Here is a 22,838-nt window from a genome sequence, read left to right on the forward strand (position 1 = left end):
GAAACGCCTGTGGCCGGTGAAGTTCAGGGGAAATTGACAACTTGTTGCCTTGAGTGGCGGCTTGAGGCCAGGCCCTATTCTGCACCCCTAAGCGCAGCAGTTTTTACAACCGGGCCTCGAAGGAGGCTGTGTGTGTGTGTGTGTGTGTGTGTATGTATGTGGCCAGTTTGCTGTGTGTGTGTGTGTGTGTGTGTGTGTGTGTGTATGTGGCCAGTTTGCGCCTAGCAAAGGACTCAGACATTAGACACCCATAAGCCAAAATTGGAGTTGAATGAACAATGCAGGAAAGGAAAAACATTTACACATTTACAAATGGCTTGATAAATTGCCATTAACTAAAGGAACAGCTCTCTCTTCGCATTTTTCCTGAGCAATGCCTCTTCTCCGCACATGTTCATTTTTGAATAACCGTTAAGCACCTACTCCGTGTGAGGCCCAAAAGATAAATGACATAGTCCCAGCCGTCAGTGAGCCACAGGCTAGTAATAAAGATGTGATAATTACACGGTGTGCAAAAAATAGTTGAAGCTAGTTGTTAAAAGTATGCTGTACACTACATTATTTTGCTTGTGTAAGGCGTTTGTGGGTCAGTGGCCGGTCATTGACTATGAACTACCTAGATGAAGACTTAGCTTTGGGTGTGCTCGCAGCATATACTTCTCATACAGAAATGAGCAATAGAACATCAGATACCTAAGTCTTGGAAAGACATAACTTTGGATAGGAGTACAGGGCTCTGGTCTATTGACAATCACACCACTAGTGTGGATAAACCAACCCTGACTTATAAAAGGCAGTTGACCAGCAGTGCTTTGCAGAGCCCTACTGAAGCCTGAAGCAGAAGGAAATATCAGTAATCCAGATTCTGCATTTATCTAAAATGTTGATATTTTGTTCCACAGAATATTTTTTTAAAACCTCACCCTAGTTGTGGCCTCTATTAGAATGACTGACAGCCTCCAGATTTTTCCTGCTGTTTCCATTCAATAACTGAGCAGGGTTGGGGTTCTAGAGCCAGGCGATTCTTGTTCTATGTTGGATTTTCTACGGGCAAAGTTTGTTTGGAAACTAACTCCCCATATGGTTCTGAATATTCAGAATTGCACTGCAGTCTGAAGCCCACTCTACCCAATCTTTCCTTCCAGTTTTCCTTTTACAGGTGTCAGATTTGCAATGTTGTCTTTAGACTTCCCCACCTTCTCCTATTTCCTCCCCCTTTATCCTTCATGGGTGTTTCCCTCAATAAGTCTGTTGTGCATTTAATCGCATCTTGGCATCTCTTCTTGGAAGACCCAAACTGACACATGAAAAACTAAAAGGAGTGTATTGTAAATTAGAAAATTTGTGAGACTACAGAGTTTTAAATTTTTTTTTACATATTCTAAGTTGAACATGAGAGGCCATACAATGTTTTAAAAACAAAATACAAAGCCTTTGGATTTCATATATTGTTTTAATTAAGAAGAAATGAGAATTTATTCAGATCAATTTATTTAAAGTCACAGCCAAGAAGAAACATTCAACTCCAGGATTAGAAATAAAAATGAAAATAGTTTACTTTTGGGGAGGAAGGGGTGGAGAATAAATCATACAAGCCTGATTGACAAGAGTACTAATAGTTTTGTGAAGTTACTACTTAAGCTTTGTACATTCAAGTAGATATCAAATTCATACTTGGCTTATAGAGTTTATCCAATTCTGGTAAAGACAGTATTCTTTGAGTAAACCTCTGAGTTTTACACCATGTCTCTCAAGTCTGAAAGCTTAAATTTGACTACATGTATGGCAAAAATGATTATCTTTATTTCCTGCAAATGTAATCAATTTTAAAATAAGTTAGGCAAACATCAATTTTACATAGGCCTTCTAAAGTGTAGGAGGAAATTACAATTGTTCATCTAATTGCAGAGTCCAAACAGTGAATTCAAATCTGGAGTTACCTCTATTGTCAAAGCAAGCCAGGAAAGGTTATTACAAACTAAAAGATGTGACTGTGATTCTGCAGGGTCTATTAAAGGGATACTTTGAAAATCATTACATTACTACTTAAAAGCTGTACTTATTTTCAAGTATGCCCCAAGGGCCACTTCTTAACTTTAGAATTAACCTATAGAAAGCCAAGTGACAAGTATTATTACCTACATTTTCTATATAAGGAAATGAAGGCAAAGAAAGATTTAGGACTGAATAATCTACTCAAAAGTCTAAAGTAAATCAAAGATAGACTTTGGCTTTATTTAGAAAAGAATTCATATGCCCTAAATCCCTTTCCATTGGGTTATATCCATCAGTCTACATTTCTAATTAAAAGCCAATCTATTTTTAAAATTTATGTCCATTTTGTGTCTAGTATCTTAATGAATTAAAGTAGTATAGATAGACTCTTGCAGCACTGCTCAGTTTTTCTACTAGGCCATTGAACAAAAGAAAAACCCTTTGTGCTTTTGGTTCTTTTTTTAGAAATTAAAAAATGAGTGTACAATTGATTGTTAAAACAAAAATTGTTAAGTTTTTTTCCCCCCAAAGTAGAAACAATTATTTACTTGACTCAAAATCTTTAACTCATTTTGGCATTAAGTTACCTAATGCTACAGACTATTTTACATTAGAATTTTTTCCTTGTCTCCAGGAATCTTTTTTTTTTTCATGGGCAGGCACCGGAAATCGAACCCGGATCTCCAGCAGGGCAGGCGAGGCTCGAGCCACCATCGCCCGCCCTCCAGGAATAATTTTAAAGTATACTTAAAAGTATACTTTCCTGAGACATCTGCTCCACCAAAATCAATATATAAGCTGTTTATTGGACTCTGATTTATAACTAAAAGTGACAAAACTCCATTTTTTAAATGCAAATGAGTGTATTTATAAGAGTTAGGTCTTAAGGTTTTTGTTACATAGGAAGGAAGCTCTCTATTATGTGGATCGATAAAATGATCCAAACTGAAGAGAAACAGGAAGCTGATAACTTGATTTATCTTAATGGCTTTGTCTCATGAATAAATAATTTGTCTGTGTTTTTCTTATAAAAATAAATGGTATTTGTTCAATAATGTGAGCCCTACTTACCACATTTGTTCTACTTTTTAAAGGATTTCCAATTTCTAAGACATTCTTTATATTATTTATGTCAAAACTTTAACTGAAAGCAACTTTTTGACCACAGTTGGCCATTAGATGAAATTCAAGAAAGAACACAGGTTTGATCAAATCAATAAATCTAGCCACAAGCTGACTAAAAGCTTCCTTTAATCTTCTTCCTATTGGGTCTTCCTTTAAATTAAAGCTTTCCCTCTATGAATTATTTAAGTGAATGGCATGGTTATAGAAAGAGCACATTACTCTTCATACAAAAAACACAAGGAACCTAAAGAAATCCATTTAATGTATTTCAGGAATTATAGTATGAATCAAAGATGCTGTAGCTTTAAAAAAAAAAAAGTGGTGGTGGTGGTGGTGGAGAGAGGATGTCCTGAAAAGCTTCAGAGAGAAATAGAAAAGTCAAGTTTATTTCCTGATTAGTGCAGTATTATTCCCAAAGTGCAGTTAAGTGTCTGGTCCAGACTAGCTGTTAGTGATTAAGCAGTTTCCTTTCACTGTCAAGGCTTTTCCCTGAGGTAATGCTTAAATTTTTAATTTTAATATTTTATCCTGTTTCTTTTAGCACAATCCTCTCTTGCCAATAAGTACTACAGATTTCCACCATGCTGAATGTTTTCTCAACACTGGATTTTACACTTTTCAAATGTTTGCCATGTTCAACTTAATGATTTACAAAATTTATATTTAGATAAATTTGTATGTCTTCACATCTTCTCAAAACTTAGCCATTTTAGTTATCTCTCAATACTTTTTTTTAACATTTTAAAATGAGTTATGCTTTCCAAATATTTCCTCACAAAGTCGCAGAGAAAGGGTTAACCTTTCTAAATTCCAGTTCCTTACACTGTTTTAAAACATTAATTTATTGTTACTTTTTCCCTTTCCCTTCATGATAAACAATTCCCTTCTCAAGTATTGATATTTCTACTTTTCAAATTTCTTTTCACTGTAGCAGATACCAAAGGTAAAATGCAAATCATTTCAGAGTAAATATTCTGTAAATATTCTCTTCCCTGCTCTCACTTATTAGGTCAACTACTTTAAGGTTATAATTATGGCAGTATTTTAAAAATGTTAACAGCTGCTAATACGTTGAGGTTGGAAAAATAAGAATACCAAGAGAAAATATATCACTAGCAACTAGTTTGAATTATATGAAAAGCTACTTAGATCTTGACTTTCATACAAACACTATTTTTTACTATTATAAAAACAACATAATTATATTTCATTTTTCTTTATAAAACTACCCTTTAACAGAATATTTGTTAGCTAGTCTTCCTTTAGGTTTTTCTGTACTAATAAAAAGTTATGTTTAAAAGAAAAATACTTAAAATTATAATTGTTTCACAGAAACAGAAAGTCTTATTATCAAATCCTGATAAAAACTATAATCACAGATAGAGCCTTACCATACTATTAATTTTAATTTTCTTTCACCAAAGGTAGATGTTTAGGAAGTATATTGGTTAACGAGATTCTCAGTGACTTCAAATGCGCAACAATGAAGATGAGGTAGTATGAGCCTTTTCTATCTTTGTAAAAGGTAAATATCATCTTTAGAAGAGATATTTATCCAGCATTTGCATTATATCCTGGGCCTCATCGCTGCTAAGAGAGGTGCTATTTTAATAGCTACTTCTCATTGAGATTAAGATAATCTTGAGATCACTGAGAAAAAAAAATGCTAGGAGATAGGATAGCAGAAATTGTCCTGGTTAAATTTTGTAATAATTGCTAAAAAATTTATTTTAAAGTTATTATTGAAAAATGCCATCTTTATGTTAATGGCAGAACTTCAAAACAGGAAAATGCTACTTCAACATAAAGGCAATGTCAATTAAGAAACATCTAACTTGGAAATTTCTGAATAAAACTGCCTTCAATCCAGGTAAAAGTAACTTTCTCATACAGCTACATTAGCATCAGGAAATCAATTACTAGTGGTATTTAAAATGCCAATTTGTACAAAAGGGCAGGCAGCTCACCAGAAAGACTGTCTAGGAGTATGAATAAGGAGAGATTTATTATTCACTGGTTTAAAAAAAAAAAAGGAGTTTGGACAGGTTATCACTCTACTTATCTTTACTAGTTATTTTGGGCTAATGATGTTTCTTAAAAAATACTTCCCTGTTCTTGGTAAATACAAAATATTACCCATTGTCAGTACTGTTCAGTATGGCATAAACAGGTGTTTTTTTCTTTTCTTTTTTTTTTTTTTTGAGGCTACATTAAAGATATAATTCTGAATACAGGAGTAATTATTTGGAACTTGAAGATTAGAAATAATTTTAAGTTTCCAGAATACTGAACTCCATGTTTAATTCTTGACTCTTTTCTCAAGTTCAATTTAAAATAATACAAAATGACTTAGGTACTCTTTGGTTACCAGAGGAGATCTGTGGCTGTTTATGAACTGTGGAATCTCCCCAAAGTAACAGGCTTAGAGTTTCGATGAAAAGGCAAAGTTATTAATAAGTGCTATTATTATTTTTAAAGCTTCCTGTGAGAAAAGAATAATATTTATAAAGATGGTTTAACTTGTCCAGGTTGAAAGACCTATTCAGGAATATCACTTCCACACTGTAGAATTAATGCACCTCCAAAATGTCATGTTCTCACTGACCAACGAACCAAATTTATAATTCTGCTTTATAGTTAATATTTAAAATAAAAATGCATCAAATTTTATTTTAAATCATTTTGTTACTTTAACACCCTCTTAGTAAATTATAAAAGCCAACTACATTAGTATGAATTATGAATTACAACACACAGCTTTACTGAAGAATTTAAAAACAATTCAATGAAAGGGGATGGGAAAACTGTATTTTATGTATAGGAATATTGATGGCATAAATTAACAAAACATTACATGTAGGAAGGATATAGAATTACTTTAAAAGAAAAGTATGAAATACAGAATATTTGATTGTATTTGCCATGCCTATCAAATTTCAAATATGCTTGCTATCATATATGAATTATAATTAAGAAATGAAAAAATCAAACATACAATTTACATGATAGAAACAAAAACCAAAAACATGGTCAAAAAATATCCTTTAAACCTTATTGTGTAATCTTACACAATGTATCATAAAATAAACTAGTCAGGAAATAAGGTTTAGGGCAGTAAAATTAACAACTGCCTTTATAGGAAAATTCAAAGTGACATAATAAGAAAAATAAAATATGAAAATATGTATATACTCTTTCCTATGCTCCTACCCTTTTCTCAGCATTGTTGTTCTGGCGCATCAATCCTGAGTACTCTAACTTTTGATTTATAGTGATATTCCTTCAGATATAATTTCATAGAAGAAGGAATTGGAAGAGCATCAATGCCATCATAGGTTGTACAGTTACAAATAACTGTTCTGCATATATGCTGTAGGGAAAAGGGAAAAGTCCGAATTAAAGGAGTGGATAAAAGTGGTTCGAAGAACATACAGGCACTCGGGTCCTTATAATGTTCTAGGAGCCCAGTAATGTCAGGAGAATGGAAGACACAAGGATCATGTGCGTCAAAGCTAAAGTTGTGATTCCACTGTTCAATTCTAGCATGAAGAGAACGGCTATAGCGTCTAAAACTAACAGAAAATAAATAGTCTTCCTGTGCTGAGTCTCGAAGTAAAAAGGTACCCTCTGGTTTTCCTTCTAGTAGAGCTTCAGCTGCATATTTATCCATAACTCCCCAGTAACATGGGTTGTTATTGATCTGAAGGAGATCTGGCACAAGACAGTGAACATAATCAATCTGAGTGTGGTACTTAGGCGGCGTTTCCAACTGCAGGATTTCATCATCCATTTCCCATTTAGGTTTGTTTCTTTTTCTCGAACTTGTGCAAAGTGTTACAATTTCATCTTCTGAATCCATGTCACTATCTTCAATACTGTTATTTGAAACCAAGTTCATCACAGAACCAGCCAGAGGACCACTTCTACATGAAGCATTGTTAGGAGTTATGACACAGGGCTGAACACTGGTATGGGAGAAACAGTTCACATCTTCATCCATGTGTCTTCTTTGTGTTAGATGATCATCCTGCAATTCATTCTGAGACAAGTCTGTGCTTGCCCAGTCATCTGATTTGGGATTTATAGGGGCAGTGTGTCGTTTAATAAAATGCCACCTAAAGGCTAAATCTGATCGAGGTGGGAAAGGACACTTATCTAACATGAGTTCACTGATATGAATTTTTCTTTTAGATGGAAACCCTGAAGAATGTCGACTACTACAATTTTTAATTGGAAAACACTGGCCCATAGCATCCTGCAGTTTCTGTTTAAGGGATCGGCCTAAAAATCTATGCCCACAGGAATGATCTAAGTCCAGCTCAATGGATGAACAGCTGTGCTTCCTTTCTTGGCTTCTTAAAGGAACTTCAGTTTTCTCTATTGCATTCACTGCTTCAGCATCTGTACAACTCTCACTCTTTTTTGACCAAGATAACTTCTTTCCACTCCATACATAACCATCCTTTCTGTCAGCACTTCTACTCCGGCTAGTTTTGGGCCTTACATCTACATTTTTACTATTATTTTCACAATTTTCTGCCATTTTAACAATTTATCCACAAATCCCAGTGTTATAAATACTGCTTTTTCAGTTTTTCCAGCAGGAAGTTTCTTCTGGGCACTTTCTGAATGTACCTAAGGAAAAAAAAAAATTAAAATGTCAGTAACCACTGGTCATCCAACATTGTATCACAAGAAAAATAAACTAGTCAGGAAGTAAGAACTTACATATTAAGTCCAAATTAGGCCCAAGATAAAAGAGCATATTTAGTACACAGATAAGATAGAGTATTGGATATGTTGGAAAGATAGTTCCAAGGTATTTTGTTTCCACTTAAATAAATAAATTGCTTTGCCATATACTAATAATTTCACAGAGTCTGAGTTCCTTTCCCACAGCTAGTTTTCACCATGGATCAGAAAAAGCCAATCCTCTACTCTCAGGCATAAAATATGCTCAAATTGTGAACAATGAGGTATACTTCATGCCAATCTCCCCACCCCTTATTTTTCTTATTTCACAGCAGACTAATGAATTCACTGTAAGAGACAACCACAAATCTATGAACTGATGCTTGAGAAGAATAACCGTATATAGTCCCTACGCTCTCCCTCTCCTTGTTTCCAGTCCCACTGATTGAAGACATCAAGAATTCTGAGTTACAAAAGCTGTACAAATTTAATAAATAAATAATCACCAAAACAAACAATAGGAACACCAAGTAAGCATTCCCAATGCAGTTTTGTTAACTCCTGATTTCAATAATTGGTCAACTGACACTCTAGGCAGTTTTTAGAAAATATGGCATTAGATAAAAATTTGGCACTTCACACACACACGTGTGTGCACAGACATACACACATACTTCCTGGTATTCTTGTTTGAAACACAAGCAGATACATTTTTATAGGGCATTTCACTGCCTTTCCTCACAATGTAAAATACTGAGTTTTATGAAGACTGGTAATTCTGACTGATGGTAGAAGTAACAAGTATTCTTAGGTAGAATATGATTTAAACACAGAATTGGGGTTTCAGAGGGAGGGAGGACACTTCTACAGTCTTATTCTCAAATAAAAGTTCAATTTTGTGACTGAGAAAATTAGAATCACCCCACATTCTGATTAAGTAGAGAATGATTAACAATCCTAATAGTCAAATAAATATCTATAGATACTTGAATCCATTTTCAAAGCAGGAGGATTTGAAACAAATGTCTGCAGTGACAAATATGACTGGCAAGTGTTTAAAAGTGTGAACTAAAGGTACAGACTTGTCATATAAAATGTTTCATTTCTAAACACTGACTAGCATCTGGTAATTATACTTATTATTTTGATTTAGTGAGCTTACATTTAAAATCATTAGGGAAAATATTTCTTATCAATACTTAGTATGGCCAAAATTATCTTTAGTAGTATGCTTTGGCTGTTCATTGACAAAATTTCAATGAAGAAAAACAAGCAGAAACAGCAAAGGAAGCTGAAGAATATGAGCAGTCACTGATTAAAGGAGGAATTACTTGTTACCAACTGTCCAAGAGCATACAACTTAAAAAATAAAAGAACCCCAAGCAAATAATTATTGCTAAGACTTTGGAAACCAGACATAGCAGAAAGTAGCGGGAAAGCTTGGGACTAAAAACAGAATGAATGAAAGTTGCTCACCTTTCTTCCATTCTGCCACAGAACTCCAGCAGCCAAACTTTTACCTCCCTAACAGGAACCTGCAGAATACTATGCTGAAGAAATGGAGTGGCCAAAGAGAAAAGATTTATAGATAATAAATGGGAATCTACCAATAAAAAGCTGGAAGGTCGCCCAAGCATGCAGTGAGGCTCACCAGTCCACAAGCCCTGTCTATGGAAACCACAGTTTCCACGTATCACTGCTGTGGATTTAATCACATAAGGAAGTAAGGCTCCAGGGCAGAAGATCTTGGTGGGGGTGAGAATTGACTTAAAGTCAATTGAAACGACGAGAAACAGAAGCCAAATAGAAAAACTTGGGTAATTATCCATTACAGGAAAATTCAAAAGTTACATAAGAGAGGAAATAGAATTTTGTAAAACTACCTGGCTCAGCAGTGAATGATAATTTCATATTCACCGAACCATGATATAATTGTAATAAGAGACGGAGAGGAAGGATGATGTAAGAGAAGTAAATCATCAGCCATTATAAGAAGCCAGCAAATAATGTCTAAAATTTGATGATTCAAGAAAAAGAAATAGAAGCATATTATTTAGAAATATAAAGGTAAAAAAGGGGGAAAAAAGCTAAAAGCTTTGAAAGTAGAGACTTTGGGATGAGGCAGGAGAATACTGTTACTTTTCCTGGCTTATCTAAGCTTTTTACTTCAATTTGATTTTTAACCTAGGTGCATATATCATTTTGATAAACAAAAACTAATTAAAATTCATACTAGTTTGGAAAATTAAAATGAGGTATAAAGTTATGAAGGAAAAACTACAAACTACCCAGAACCCCACCACCCGGTAGGAACCACTTTAACACTGTTGATGACTCTACACACAAACATGGAATGGATGCAGACCTAGAGCACAGAGACAGAAGTGGAAGAAACATGATTTGAATCCAATTTCTGTATCAACCTTGAAATCTCAATTTCTTCATCTGTAAAATGGAGGTGTTGAGGCTATTTCACTGGATTGTTGGGGATTAAATGAAATAAAATAATGCACACTTTATTCAGCTCAGCTCTTAAGGTATCAGGTGCTCAGTAAATGTTAACACATAGCCTCATATGCTTTTTTTTCTTAAAAAAGAAATGGCTATTAGATGTTATTTTGTTAAAGCATTTAAGCCAGTTTTATTGAAATGGTTTATTACAAAGAAAGAAAATACTTCTGTTTCTAGTCCAATGCTAATTATAAGGGAAAGAGACTTTTATGAGCGAATATAATTTTCAGGAGGATGACTACTGTTTCCGAGTGAAAGGATCAATATGCTTGATATAGCTGAAATTCAGTGGACCATGAAGAACAATTTTACATTTTCCCCTAGAGAACAAATTTACAGCCTTCCTTTATAAAAGTTTACATGTTAAAAAAAAGGTCTACTTGGCAAGGCTTACCAACTTGTATAAAATAGGTACCAATCAGTCAAGTGTCTTTGGATCGTAGGTTAACTGTTCTTACAAGTGCTAATGTTGCAGATGTCCAACAAATAAAGTGAAATATATCATTGTCTTAGATGAGTTTTTAGTTTTCTATACATATACCTGTACTTAAAGAGTTAATGCACAGAAAATCTTCTGACTGCTCCAGTTATCTTTTTTGTATTTACCTCAGAATTATAGCCTTACATAAATTTCATACAGCTATTCTTTGGTAAGAAAACTCTGAGTTCATGCTCAAGAAATTCCACTTTTAACTGTTATGCTTTACCATATCAGTAAATGGACCAGAATGTCATTTAATGTCATAGTTGTAAGTCTTCAAAGAAGAAAATTTTCTATTTATAGTTGCCTAAAAATTAGAAAAATTAAAATTTTTTAATATTGAATATATGGTTGACAATGTTAAGATCACTCATTGTCATATGGTTTGCTGTTTCTGAGGGAAGAGTGGGAGTTTGAAAAAGCTGAGGAGTTGATGGCAGTCCTCTTCATTTCTTCATTCACTTTCAGTGTACTGCAATGTATTGCTGTTTGTGTGTTCCTGGGATGGACCTACAGATTATGTCATCTTTTCTCTTTTTTTTTGTATGCTGTATGGTGGGGTCACATTTCATTATTTTTCCATGTGAGTATCCCATTATCACAACACCATTTGTTGAATTTTGTTTGTTTGGTTTTTTGGGAAGTGCATGGACCAGGAATTGAACTCAGGTCTCCCACATGGCAGGCGAGAATTCTACCACTGAACTACCCTTGCACCCCCAGATTATGTTATCTTAAATAAGACAATTTTTACAGTACTTTGTAATGAGACACGATCATGGAAATTTGATAACACACAAGGTTTGCTAGTTCTCTCAAGGCAAGGCACCTAAGTAAGTTATTGAATTTTTAGGAGGAATTATGTATTTTCTTTTTACAAAATGATGTATTAGTAGTTCTAAATCTGATGACCTTTACTAGAATAACAAGTGGACCTAAGAAGTTACTTAGTAGATATATTAAAAAGCTATACCACCACCACCATATTTAATTGGCTTCTTTGAGGTACAGGTTACATCTTAATAATTACTGAGAAGTAACTGCTTAAGAAAAAACAAGTTATGTTATGGAGAGTTTTTACAAAAAAGACACTCAGAATTTTCCCCACGATTACATGATTTTGTTGTAAGAAAAAAAAAGGTAAGAATACATAACCTATATACTCTCACACCGTTACAATGAAACATATGAAAATATGATTTCCTAATCTCTTATGGAAGCTTCAAGGTTTCAATGGGCTCTGAACGCATTTATTAAAAAATTAAAAAACGCAGTATTTTCAGATTAGTTTATAAGACTAGCCAGTAGATACAGAAAAAAGGGTAAAAACTTACCACATTTCAATAAAAAATTTTATATAAGTGACAGGTATGAGAACTCTATGCCATAATTTATCATAAAATATCTTTTTCAACCACAACAGCCATTAAAACTATGAAGTAAAATAAAACGAACTCAAAACCAGACCCTCATAACTAAAATTCTCAAGAATAAAAAGAATATTCAATCACATTGTTCTCAATAAATTACTTTAATTTCTAGTGAAATTAAAGTCATTTTCATGGTTACTTTTTTTTTTCGCCTGGGCAGCCACCGGGAATCAAACCGGGGTCTTTGGCATGGCAGGCGAGAACTCTGCCTGCTGAGCCACTGTGACCCCTGTGGTTTGACATTTTAACAAGCAGATTTAGAGCAAATTTCAAAGTATGGTATGGGTTATAGTTCCACCATTTCAGATATTTCCTTCAAGCTGCTCTAACATACTAGAAAATAAAAAGAAACATCAACATAACGATTCAGTGGTGATGCTAATCGGTTAGATCCTATCTTTTATTGCTACAACTCCTCCTTCTCCTTTGATCTTTCTTTAGGGATTCTGGGGCAATGATCATTCTAACTTCTTCATGGTGAAAAGGGGTATCAACATCATGGGGCATGGAGATGCAAATGGTTAATGATCTTGGAGAAACTGTTAACTCCGGGTTTCAGAACTCATCAGGCATAGGAACCATATGGAGGTTATAGGTTTCTGAAAATTAAGTGAAACTTTATTACAGAATTTCAGAGAGAGCCTTGGATATTTTTTAGAGTTTACAGGAATACAGTTAGGGCTTGGTATACCATGGCGATCAGCAATATCTAACTGAATCTTGCATAAGGGTAACTTCCAGAATAGCCTCTCGCCTCTATTTGAACTCTCTTAGCCACTGATGCCTTATTTTCTTAAATTTCTTTCTCCCCTTTTGGTCAGGTAGGTGCATTTATTTTTTATAATTTTTACGTAATTATCTGCTATGTAATTATCATATGCATATTTTAATTTTCATCCCAAATGATAAAGTGTTGTGCTCAATTAGAATTTTATTCAAAAATAAAGACTAAAGATGAGTTTTAAAAGAAAAAAGTGATTTGGTATCTCATCTACACATCTAAAATCTAAATATATAAAAGACTGTACGGTTCTGAATCTGAATGAGTCCTCCCAAATAATCTAGAATCAATTTTTGGAATTTTAAATAAACTTTGTAAAAATGAGGTAGAAGAGGGGATACAAAATAAGAAGGTGCCTTTGCCCCCATTTTTATTTGGTACAGAAATCAAAGACATTCTGAAAAGTACTGACAAATGAAAGGTCTTTGATGGTGGCTGCAAAGAAGCTTTTTTGAAGAGGGCAAACGAATCACTTAGGAGAAGGTTGCTTAGGCTCTTGATTCAATAATTAATTTTTTATGAAGGCAGCTATGTTACATTGCCCCAGGGAATACAGAGTGATATCTTTTTAAAAAAATTTCTTAACAAGCAAGAGGCAAATGTTTAAAAGTAAGTTTACATAATAGCCTTTTTCAAGAAAGCAAGTTCCCAGATGCAGTAGCCATTTAGTCTACCACCTATTGGAATGACAACAGTAACAGAATGATTGCCTATGATGCTGATTCTTCACTAAAACAAGGTTCAAAATACACTCAGTTCTATTGAATAAGGCTGGGAAGGTGATTTTAATTCAAGATTTTCATAGAAAACTGTTAAAGCCCAGTAAGGAAAGCGTTAACCTTCATTTATTTGGAAAATTCATTGGTATTTCCTGTGATGGTAGATAATAGAGCATTACTGTACATTAATTATTCACCGAACCCCTAATACTTCTACAATGTTTATAAATATCCAAGAACAGAATTCCTGTAAAAACTAAGTTGAAATAAATTTGATTCTTAAAGAATAATTTAGGATACTACATAAGAACTCACAAATTATTATTAGAGTATAATTTGGCTCTTGGAAATTCCCTACTAATACATGATTCCAAAGTTTATCTACCATTATATGCCAAAAACTCCTTGAAAGCATTCTGATCATAATCTGTGACATCTGAGGTAAATTTTGTGGAAATATTTAGGTTCCACAAATGGAATTTATGGAGACTAGACAAAGATGAACTCTTCAGAGTGTTAAGGAAAAAAATATGAAAATGTTTTTTCTATCAGAAAATTCTCCGCACACACACACACACACACACACAAATTCTTATTACAAAAGCAAAACAGGCTCATTTTCCAGTAAATATTTTAAAAATATCTCCTTTTTTTGAAGCTAACTGAGCTAGGGCTCGTGGAATGAAACTGGATGGTAATTAAAAGAAAGGAATTCATCTTCCTTTCCCTCTCCCCACTTTCTCTATTTACTTTGCTAATTAAAGTTTGCTCATGTCTGTGTTCCCCGTCTGTTTCTTGTGGACACTAATTCTAAAGGATGTTAATCCATATTATGGAGAAAAAGGGGCTCCCTTGTCAAACAAGTTTGGGAAACACTTTCCCTTTGAAAAATCATAGTGCATATTCAGCAAAATGTTCTGGAAGGTCCTTCAGTGAAGAAACCTGCTTAAGCCACAGTTTAATAAATTTAACTCACCACAAATCCTTCTTGTGAAACAAATTATGGACAAACATTAATTTGGGCTAATACTAAAATGACTTTATAGTTCTCAGCTTGCAGGATAAAGAAAAGCAGAAATGTCTAGGAAGCTGTCAGCGAAGAAGACTAACCTAAAGTGAAGAGAGTGCAGAAAACTAAAAGCTGGCAGAACATGGACTTCTAAAAGTGGAAGGATGATGAACAGAATCCTAGAAACCAGGATACTTAAGATACACGACTGCAACTCTTTACAGAGAATAAATGGGATTAGACAAATGCATTTTTTCCCTTCAAATTCATAATTTTTGAATTATATACTACATGCTCATTATACAATATAATGAGAGCTCAGGAAAGTTTAAGATGGAGGAAAAACCTACAATACCATTACCTAAGGGCAATTAATTTTGACATTTTGGCATATCTCCTTACAGTTATTTTCCTAAGAGAACAATTTATTACAAAAAGAAAATTCTAATGTTTTAAAGATGCATAACAAAACGAACAATCTACACTAGTTTTCAATATACCATATTTTAAAATAAAGCATGGTGCAGGAGAAATAATACAAGTTGCTAAACTGACAAACATGGATGAAAATTCAAACTTTGCCAATTACTATCTATGTCACCTGATTTTAAAAAATCTCATTTAGAAATCAGAAAGAAAGAAAGCTGATAAAGACTGAGATGGTATAATCTAGGAATGCTTAGAGCCTATAATGATAGTGACTAAGTGTACAAATTTTAAAACGTTTTTGCATGAGGAAGAACAAAGGAATGTCATTACTGCAGGGTGTTGAAAATAGATGGTAATTGATATTTTAAAATTTTAACTTATGTGTGAAACTAAAGTAAAAAATGTTTATTTGGTACAAAATTTATATTTTGACTAGTGCATTTCCTAATATAACTTGTGTGAACAGCTTAACTGAACACCATAAGTACACGGAATCTTGAGTAGGGCATAAGATTTGGTAGGTTTGTCCAGAGTGATGTCCCAATAAATCCCAGAGTGATTTGAACAGTGAGTAAAAAAGTAATTGCAAAGTTCCCTTGGGGGAATGGTGAGAAAGGGGGAAAATCCAACTTCCCCAAGTGGAGAATTCTTGATAGTCTCACAAGCAGTAGGGACAACCAAAGCAACAGGTTGAGACCCAATCTTGAGATTTGTTCATGTGAAGCTCAACCCCACAAAGGATAGGTCAAGTCTACTTAAAATTCAGGCCTAAGAGTCACAACCAAGAGAGCCTCTTTTGTTGCTCAGATGTGGCCTCTCTCTCCAGCTAACACAACAAGCAAACTCACCATTCTCCCCTTGTCTACGTGCGACATGACTCCCAGGGGTGTGGACCTTCCTGGCAACATGGGACAGAAATCGTAGAATGAGTTGAGACTCAGCATCAAGGGATTGAGAAAACCTTCTCGAACAAAAGGGGGAAGAGCAAAATGAGACAAAGTGTCAATGGCTGAGAGATTCCAAACAGAGTCCAGAGGTTTACCTGGAGGTTATTCTTTTTTTTTTTTTAATTAATTAAAATTTAAAAAAGAAGGTTTTTTTAAAAGAAGGTTTTCTCAATCCCTTGATGCTGAGTCTCAAAACTCATTCTACGATTTCTGTCCCACGTTGCCAGGAAGGTCCACACCCCTGGGAGTCATGTCCCACATAGGAAGGGGGAGGGCGGTAAGTGTGCTTGTTGTGTTGGCTGGAGAGAGAGGCCACATCTGAGCAACAAAAGGTTCTCTTGGGTGTGACTCTTAGGCCTAATTTTAAGTAGGCTTAATCTATCCTTTGTGGGATCAAGCTTCACATGAACAAACCCCAAGACTGGGGGCTCAGCCTATTGCTTTGTTGTCCCCACTGCTTGTGAGAAAATCAAGAATTCAACTTGGGGAAGTTGAATTTTCCCCCTTTCTCACCATTCCCTTAAGGTGACTTTGCAAATACTTTTTTATTCACTGTTCAAATCACTCTGGGATTTATCAGGGCATCACTCTGGACAAACCAACAAAATCTCATGCCCACTCAAGGTTTCATGTACTTTATGGTGTTCAATTAAGCTGGCCACACAAGTTTTATTAGGAAATGCACTAGTCAAAACATAAATTTTGTACCAAATAAACATTTTTTGCTTTAGTCTCACACATAAGTTAAAATTTTAAAATATCAATTACCATCTATTTTCAGCACCCTGCAGTAATGACATTCCTTTGCTTTTCCTCATGCAAAAACATTTTTTAAATCTGTACATTTAGTCACTATCATTATAGGCTCTAGGCATTCCTAGATTATACCATCTCAGTCTTGATCATCTATCTTTCTTTCTGATTTCATTTGTGCCCCCAGGCTCCTCCCTCTATCATTCTCACATTCAACTTCATTTAGTGTTCTAACATAATTGTATTGCAGTTAGGTAGTATTGTGCTGTCCATTTCTGAGTTTTTACATTCAGTCCTGTTGCACAATCTGTATCCCTTCAGCTCCAATTACCCAATATCTTACCCTATTTCTATCTCCTGATGGTCTCTGTTACCAGTGAAATTCCTGGAGGTTATTCTTACACATTAAATAGATATCTTGTTAGTCAAGATGTAATGGAAAAGCTGGAGGGAACTGCCTGAAAATGTAGAGCTGTGTTCCAGTAGCCATGTTTCTTGAAGATGATTGTATAATGATATAGCTTTCACAATGTGATGTGTGATTGTGAAAACCTTGTGTCTGATGCTTCTTATATCTACCTTATCAACAGACGACTAAAACATACGGCATAAAAATAAATAATAGGGGGAACACATGTTAAATTTAGTAGAAATGCTACTGATCAATGAAAGGGAGGGGTAAGGGGTATGGTATGTATGAATTTTTTTCTGTTGTCTTTTTATTTCCTTTTCTGAATTGATGTAAATGTTCTAAGAAATGATCCATGATGATGAATATGCAACTATGTGATGAAATTGCGAAGTACTGACTGTATATGTAGAATGGAATGATCATTTGTTAAGAATATTTGAGTTTGTTGTTACATTTTTTAAAAAATGAAAAATTAATAATAAAAGATGACACAGCTACTTACGTGTGGCACCAAAAGCAAAAGCAAAAAACCGTCTTCCTTCTCTTAAGTAAAATAATGCTTTACTAAAAACAAACAAACAAAAACTCATTTAGCCTTAGTTTTCCTCTTGTAAAATCTGGATAATGCTAGCTACCCCAAGTTTTCACTGTCAGAATGAAAATGTATGAAAACAACATTCATTGAACTTCATTAAAATAAGTAGTAGCTGCTTTCTCTCTTAGCATTATTCAGAACTATTCATGTAGAAGAAGTTAATTTCTGAAAATGAGAGGCGGGAAAGTGATAAAACTAAAAATAAAAACGGAAAGAAAAGAAACATATGCTTTGCTACTGCTTAACTAAAAAGTATAAGACTACAAAATCTGTGCAAAAACATATTTCAAAAATGTGAAATTGAGGAGGTATCAGCTTTTCTGAAATAACATGTTACTTTATTTTACTCTTGATAGTAAAATTTTATTTTTAAAAAGTTTTAGTTTTAAATTCTCTAAAAATATTGTAGGTGTAAACCTCACACTTTAAAAAATAAAAGTCTTGTAAACTATCTAACTAACTAAATAAAATTTTAAAAGAAATAGCTGGCATATGCTTTTCATTGTTGTAAAACTGAATACGAATTATTCTTTTCATTACTTTGTAATAATTACTTATACTTACATTTAAGCTTGAGATCAAGTTTTAGTTATAAACTTGAATAAGGCGACTCTAGACTTTTACAAAATTCCTTTATATACTAATATGTTTTATGGAATTCTAAGTTTTATGGCAACAGCTATGATTTGGAGAGGCAGTATGGTTGACTATCTTGGATTGGAAGTTAAAAGACTTGGGTACTATTTCTAGCTCTGACATTTAGTAGGTGTGTGACCTTAGGTAAATCAGAATCTTTCTTGAGCCTTGGTTTATTTTTTTCATCTATAAAACCATAATTTATCTGTCTGGCTGTGGTAAGGATTCAGTGCCAATGTAATATAAGAATCAAATACTGGCTGTCTCTAGCCAGGGGTACTGGGTGACTGAGAGCAGGGGTAGGAGGAAGACTTTTACTGTATTCCCCCTACACCTTAGAAAGATTTTACACATATAAGTATTATTTAATAAATTTTAAAAATTAAATAGGCTGGGGCAGGCCACAGCAGCCAAGAATGATTGCCTGCCAGTCCAGAGGACCCGGGTTCAATTCCCGATGCCTGCCCATGTATATAAAAAAAAAAAAAAAAAAAAAATTAAATGGGCTGGTGAGTTTCAGGATACTTTCAGATATATCTAAGATGCTTTCAATGTTTGTCAATACTTTGTTTTATTCAGCTATTGTTATACCCCCTTCTGGCCTTATTTTTCACAATATTAATGATTATTACATCAGATACATATTTTATTGAAAAGGCTTTTTTTTTTTTTTAGTTCCTTCCTTAAAAAAATACCAATTCCTTCTTGGACAAACTGATTCTGTACGATTAAATGATATTGTTATTTATATAGATAATACCATCATTGGTAGAATGGTAATGTATCGTGCTTTCTCAACCTATTACCCTTGAGGCTAACCATATTTGCGAGCCTAAAGGCTCACACAAGCAGTCATACAAAGCAAAGCTAACTAACTTTACTGCAACTGAACCTGTGACCTTGGTATTATTTCCAGTGAGTTCATTCAGCTACCCACTCCTATGAGACATGCATGCACTGCTAATGATGAATAAATCCATTTGGAAAATTTTGACAGCCATATAAGGAACAGCTACATTGGTTTCTTTTTTAAAAGCTATGTCATCTTAAATAACCAGACACTTTTGCTGTTTTGCATGTTTCATTACTTACTATCTTGTACATATTTTTTTGAATGTCTGTTTCCTCAACTAGACCATGAACTCAAACTTTCCTTACAGAAATTTGTAGGCATTTGACTGAAACAGAAATAGAACTGTGGAAACATAATACCAGCAAAACCAAGTATACATCTTTTAATATTTGAAAATTTTTACTTGATAATGATTTAAAACAAACTCCACTCAATGAAACCACGAAAAGTCCACTCAAAGCACCCAGTAAACAACACCAAACACTAATAGTTATTAGCTTCATATACCCATCATCATTACTTATGCACTATAACAATTTGATGGAGGTAGGTATGATCTCCATTTTAGAGATGAGGATTCTGATATTTAGAAAGTTAAAGTATTGATTGAATGCCATAAGTACTTGGAATCTCAGGTTAGACATGAGATTTTGTTGGTTTGTCCAACGTGATGCCCCGATGAATCCCAGAGTGATTCGATCAGTGAGTGGAAAAGTATCTGCAAAGCCCCCTTCAGGGAGTGGTGAGAATGGGGAGAAATTCAACTTTCTCAAGTTGAATTCTTGATATTCTCACAAGCAGTGTGGACAACCAAAGCTATAGGCTGAGCCCCCAGTCTTGGGGTTTGTTCATATGAAACTTAGCCCCCAAAAGGATAGGTCAAGTCTACTTAAAATTTAGGCCTAAGAGTCACCCCCAAGAGACCCTGTTTTGTGGCTCAGATGAGGCCCCTCTCTCCAGCCAACACAACGAGCAGTCTCACCACCCTACCCTTCTCTGCGTGGGACATGACTCCCAGGGGTGTGGACCTTCCTGGCTACGTGGGACAGAGATCTTGGAATGAGCGGAGACTCAGCATCAAGGGATTGAGAAAAACCCTAGAATGAGCTGAGACTTAGCATCAAGGGATTGAGAAAACCTTCTGGACCAAAAGGGGGAAGAGGGAAATGAGACAAAATATCAATGGCTGAGATATTCCAAACAGAGTCCAGAGGTTATCATGGAGGTTATTCTTATGCATCAAGTAGATATCATCTTGTTATTCAAGATGTAATGGAGAGGCTGGAGGGAACTGCCTGAAAATGTAGAGCTGTGTTCCAGTAGCCATGTTTCTTGAGGATGATTGAATAATGATATAGCTTTCACAATGTGACTGTGTGATTGTGAAAACCTTGTGTCTGATGCTCCTTTTATCTACCTTGTCAACAGATGAGTAGAACATACAGAATAAAAATAAATAATAGGGGGAAGAAATGTTAAAATAAACTTAGTTTGAAATGCTAGTGATCAATGAAGGCAAGGGGCAAGGGGTATGATAGGTATAATCTTTTTGTTTTTTTCTTTCCTGTGTTCGTTTTCTTTCTTTTTCTATTGTCTTTTTGTCTCTTTCTCTGAATTAAGGCAAATGTTCTAAGAAATGATGACTATGCAACTAGGTGATGATATTGTGAATTACTGATTATGTATGTTTTATTTTGTTTCTTATTTTTTAAATTAATAAATTAATTTTTTAAAAAAAGAAAGTTAAAGTAGCATATTCAAAGTCACACAATGAATAATGAATAAGAGTCAAAATTAAAACCCATTGCCGGAGACCTGGCTTAGATACCCAGTGCCTGCTCATATAACAACAACAAAAAAAAATTAAAACTCAGGACTGTTTAACTCCAAGTCCCAAAGCCTTTCCACACATGCGAAATTTGTAAGGAAAAATTTTTTTTTAACCTGTGAATCAAATGGTTAGATTGCTAAGTCAGAAAGAACAGATGTGTGGACACCATTCATGCAGTATTATAGATATTACGGCTAGGGAATTTTATAACTCTCGTCCAATTTGTAATTCTTCTTATGCTGAGCCCTGAATAGTACTACACTGAAATCTCATCATGATTTATTTAATGTAAAGACGAATATTACGAGAGTTCGCCTTGAACTCCATACTCCATCAATTGATATTTAGTTATTTGGATAAAAAAAATTATAAATTAGTTTATCCCCAAACCCAATGAGCTCCAAATAAAATTAAGTTACTCAGAAAGAGTCATCTCAAGTTCTGCTTGCTTTTGTGCGAATTCAACAATAGATTATTTTTTCCACAAATCCTAACTTCTTTTTGAGTCATTCATTCTTCCCTTTCATTTATATAATAGGACTCAGTGCCTAGCAAATATATTTGGAGTCTTACTACATATAACACCCCCTCGCACTATGTCACCACGTTAAGAACACCACGGGTTGCCTAACTGCATTTTCAACTTTTCCTAATAGAACCAGATTGAAAAACATGGGGGAAATCTCTACAACGGAAAAACGTCTCATCTATGTCATAAAATAAGACCAACAGAGACTAGATAGTGGGTACTGCAAAACTCAGAAAACCTAACAAAGATAAACATACCAAGGAAAAGATAATGTGACGGTTTTCATCAGAGACCAAACTACCAACGTGGAGATAAGATACCGGAAAAGCATAAATTTAATGGCCCACACCTTGGCACAGACGGCAAGGACCAAATGAAGTATTCAACAACATGCTTTAGATCGAGCTCAATTTTACATCGCATGTGAACTTTAGGTGGGGTCTAACAGGAGAAAACCAAGTTACTTTCTTCTTAAGAAACATCTGGATGAAATCGCAAGGAATAATCATTAATATTAAACCATACCTCCAGGGACCGAAAGTCTGAAATAAAGTCGTTCCTCCTTTATCTGTACAGAGGTGACAAGGGGAGGGTGCAAAGGAAGCCAAGATTAAAGGGTCGTGAAGCGTCTTGCTTTCTCTTTTCCAGAGAAAATGCCCCAAGACCGGTCTCTAGTCCGGGTGCAAGAAGGCGTCGGATCCGATCAAGTGGTTCCAAGTGAGGAAAGCCTGCTAAGTAGGTGCAAGACCCCGATCTGCAAGGCCAGGCAGCGGACACCCTTCCCCCACTCACCTCCCCGAGCGCCGCTTAACTGATGCGACCCGAGTAACTGCCGCCATCGTTGCCATCAATCTGGGTGCTCGCTGAGGTAGAGAAAGAAGGCCCAGACACTCCTACACCTCATGGACGTCCTACACGGCGGTGTCTATCGGCGCCTCCACCCCCTCGGCCCGAGGTTCCCGTCTCAGACGTCGTGGCCGCGCTTCCGCCTGGTCCCCAGGCGCTGTCAGCACTTCCGCGTTCAGTTCCTTCCGTTCCTCTCGCGCCACCCCGCTCCGGGCTTCTTTTCTCGCCGCCGGCGCGCAGCTGACGCCACCGCCCCGCGACGAC

The 22,838-nt window shown here is 35.1% G+C and overlaps 1 protein-coding gene across 1 annotated transcript; it reads right to left on the minus strand.

Moving 5' to 3' along the window:
* Nucleotides 1-1,531: 1,531 nt before the first annotated feature.
* SOCS4 (suppressor of cytokine signaling 4) lies at nt 1,532-22,777 on the minus strand. The gene is made up of 2 exons (XM_077122578.1): nt 22,521-22,777; nt 1,532-7,755 (listed from the first exon to the last, which is right to left on the minus strand). Exon 2 carries the CDS (start codon nt 7,661-7,663, stop codon nt 6,338-6,340), a length of 1,326 nt encoding a protein of 441 aa, XP_076978693.1. The 5' UTR covers nt 7,664-7,755; nt 22,521-22,777; the 3' UTR covers nt 1,532-6,337.
* Between the last annotated feature and the right edge of the window lie 61 nt (nt 22,778-22,838).

The sequence above is a fragment of the Tamandua tetradactyla genome, chromosome 12 (assembly GCF_023851605.1).
Source record: "Tamandua tetradactyla isolate mTamTet1 chromosome 12, mTamTet1.pri, whole genome shotgun sequence".
NCBI classification, from domain to species: domain Eukaryota; kingdom Metazoa; phylum Chordata; class Mammalia; order Pilosa; family Myrmecophagidae; genus Tamandua; species Tamandua tetradactyla.

Coding starts and splice junctions, on each gene's coding strand:
- SOCS4 (XM_077122578.1), bottom strand. CDS start 7,663: ATGGCAGAAAATTGTGAAAATAATAGTAAAAATGTAGATGTAAGGCCC.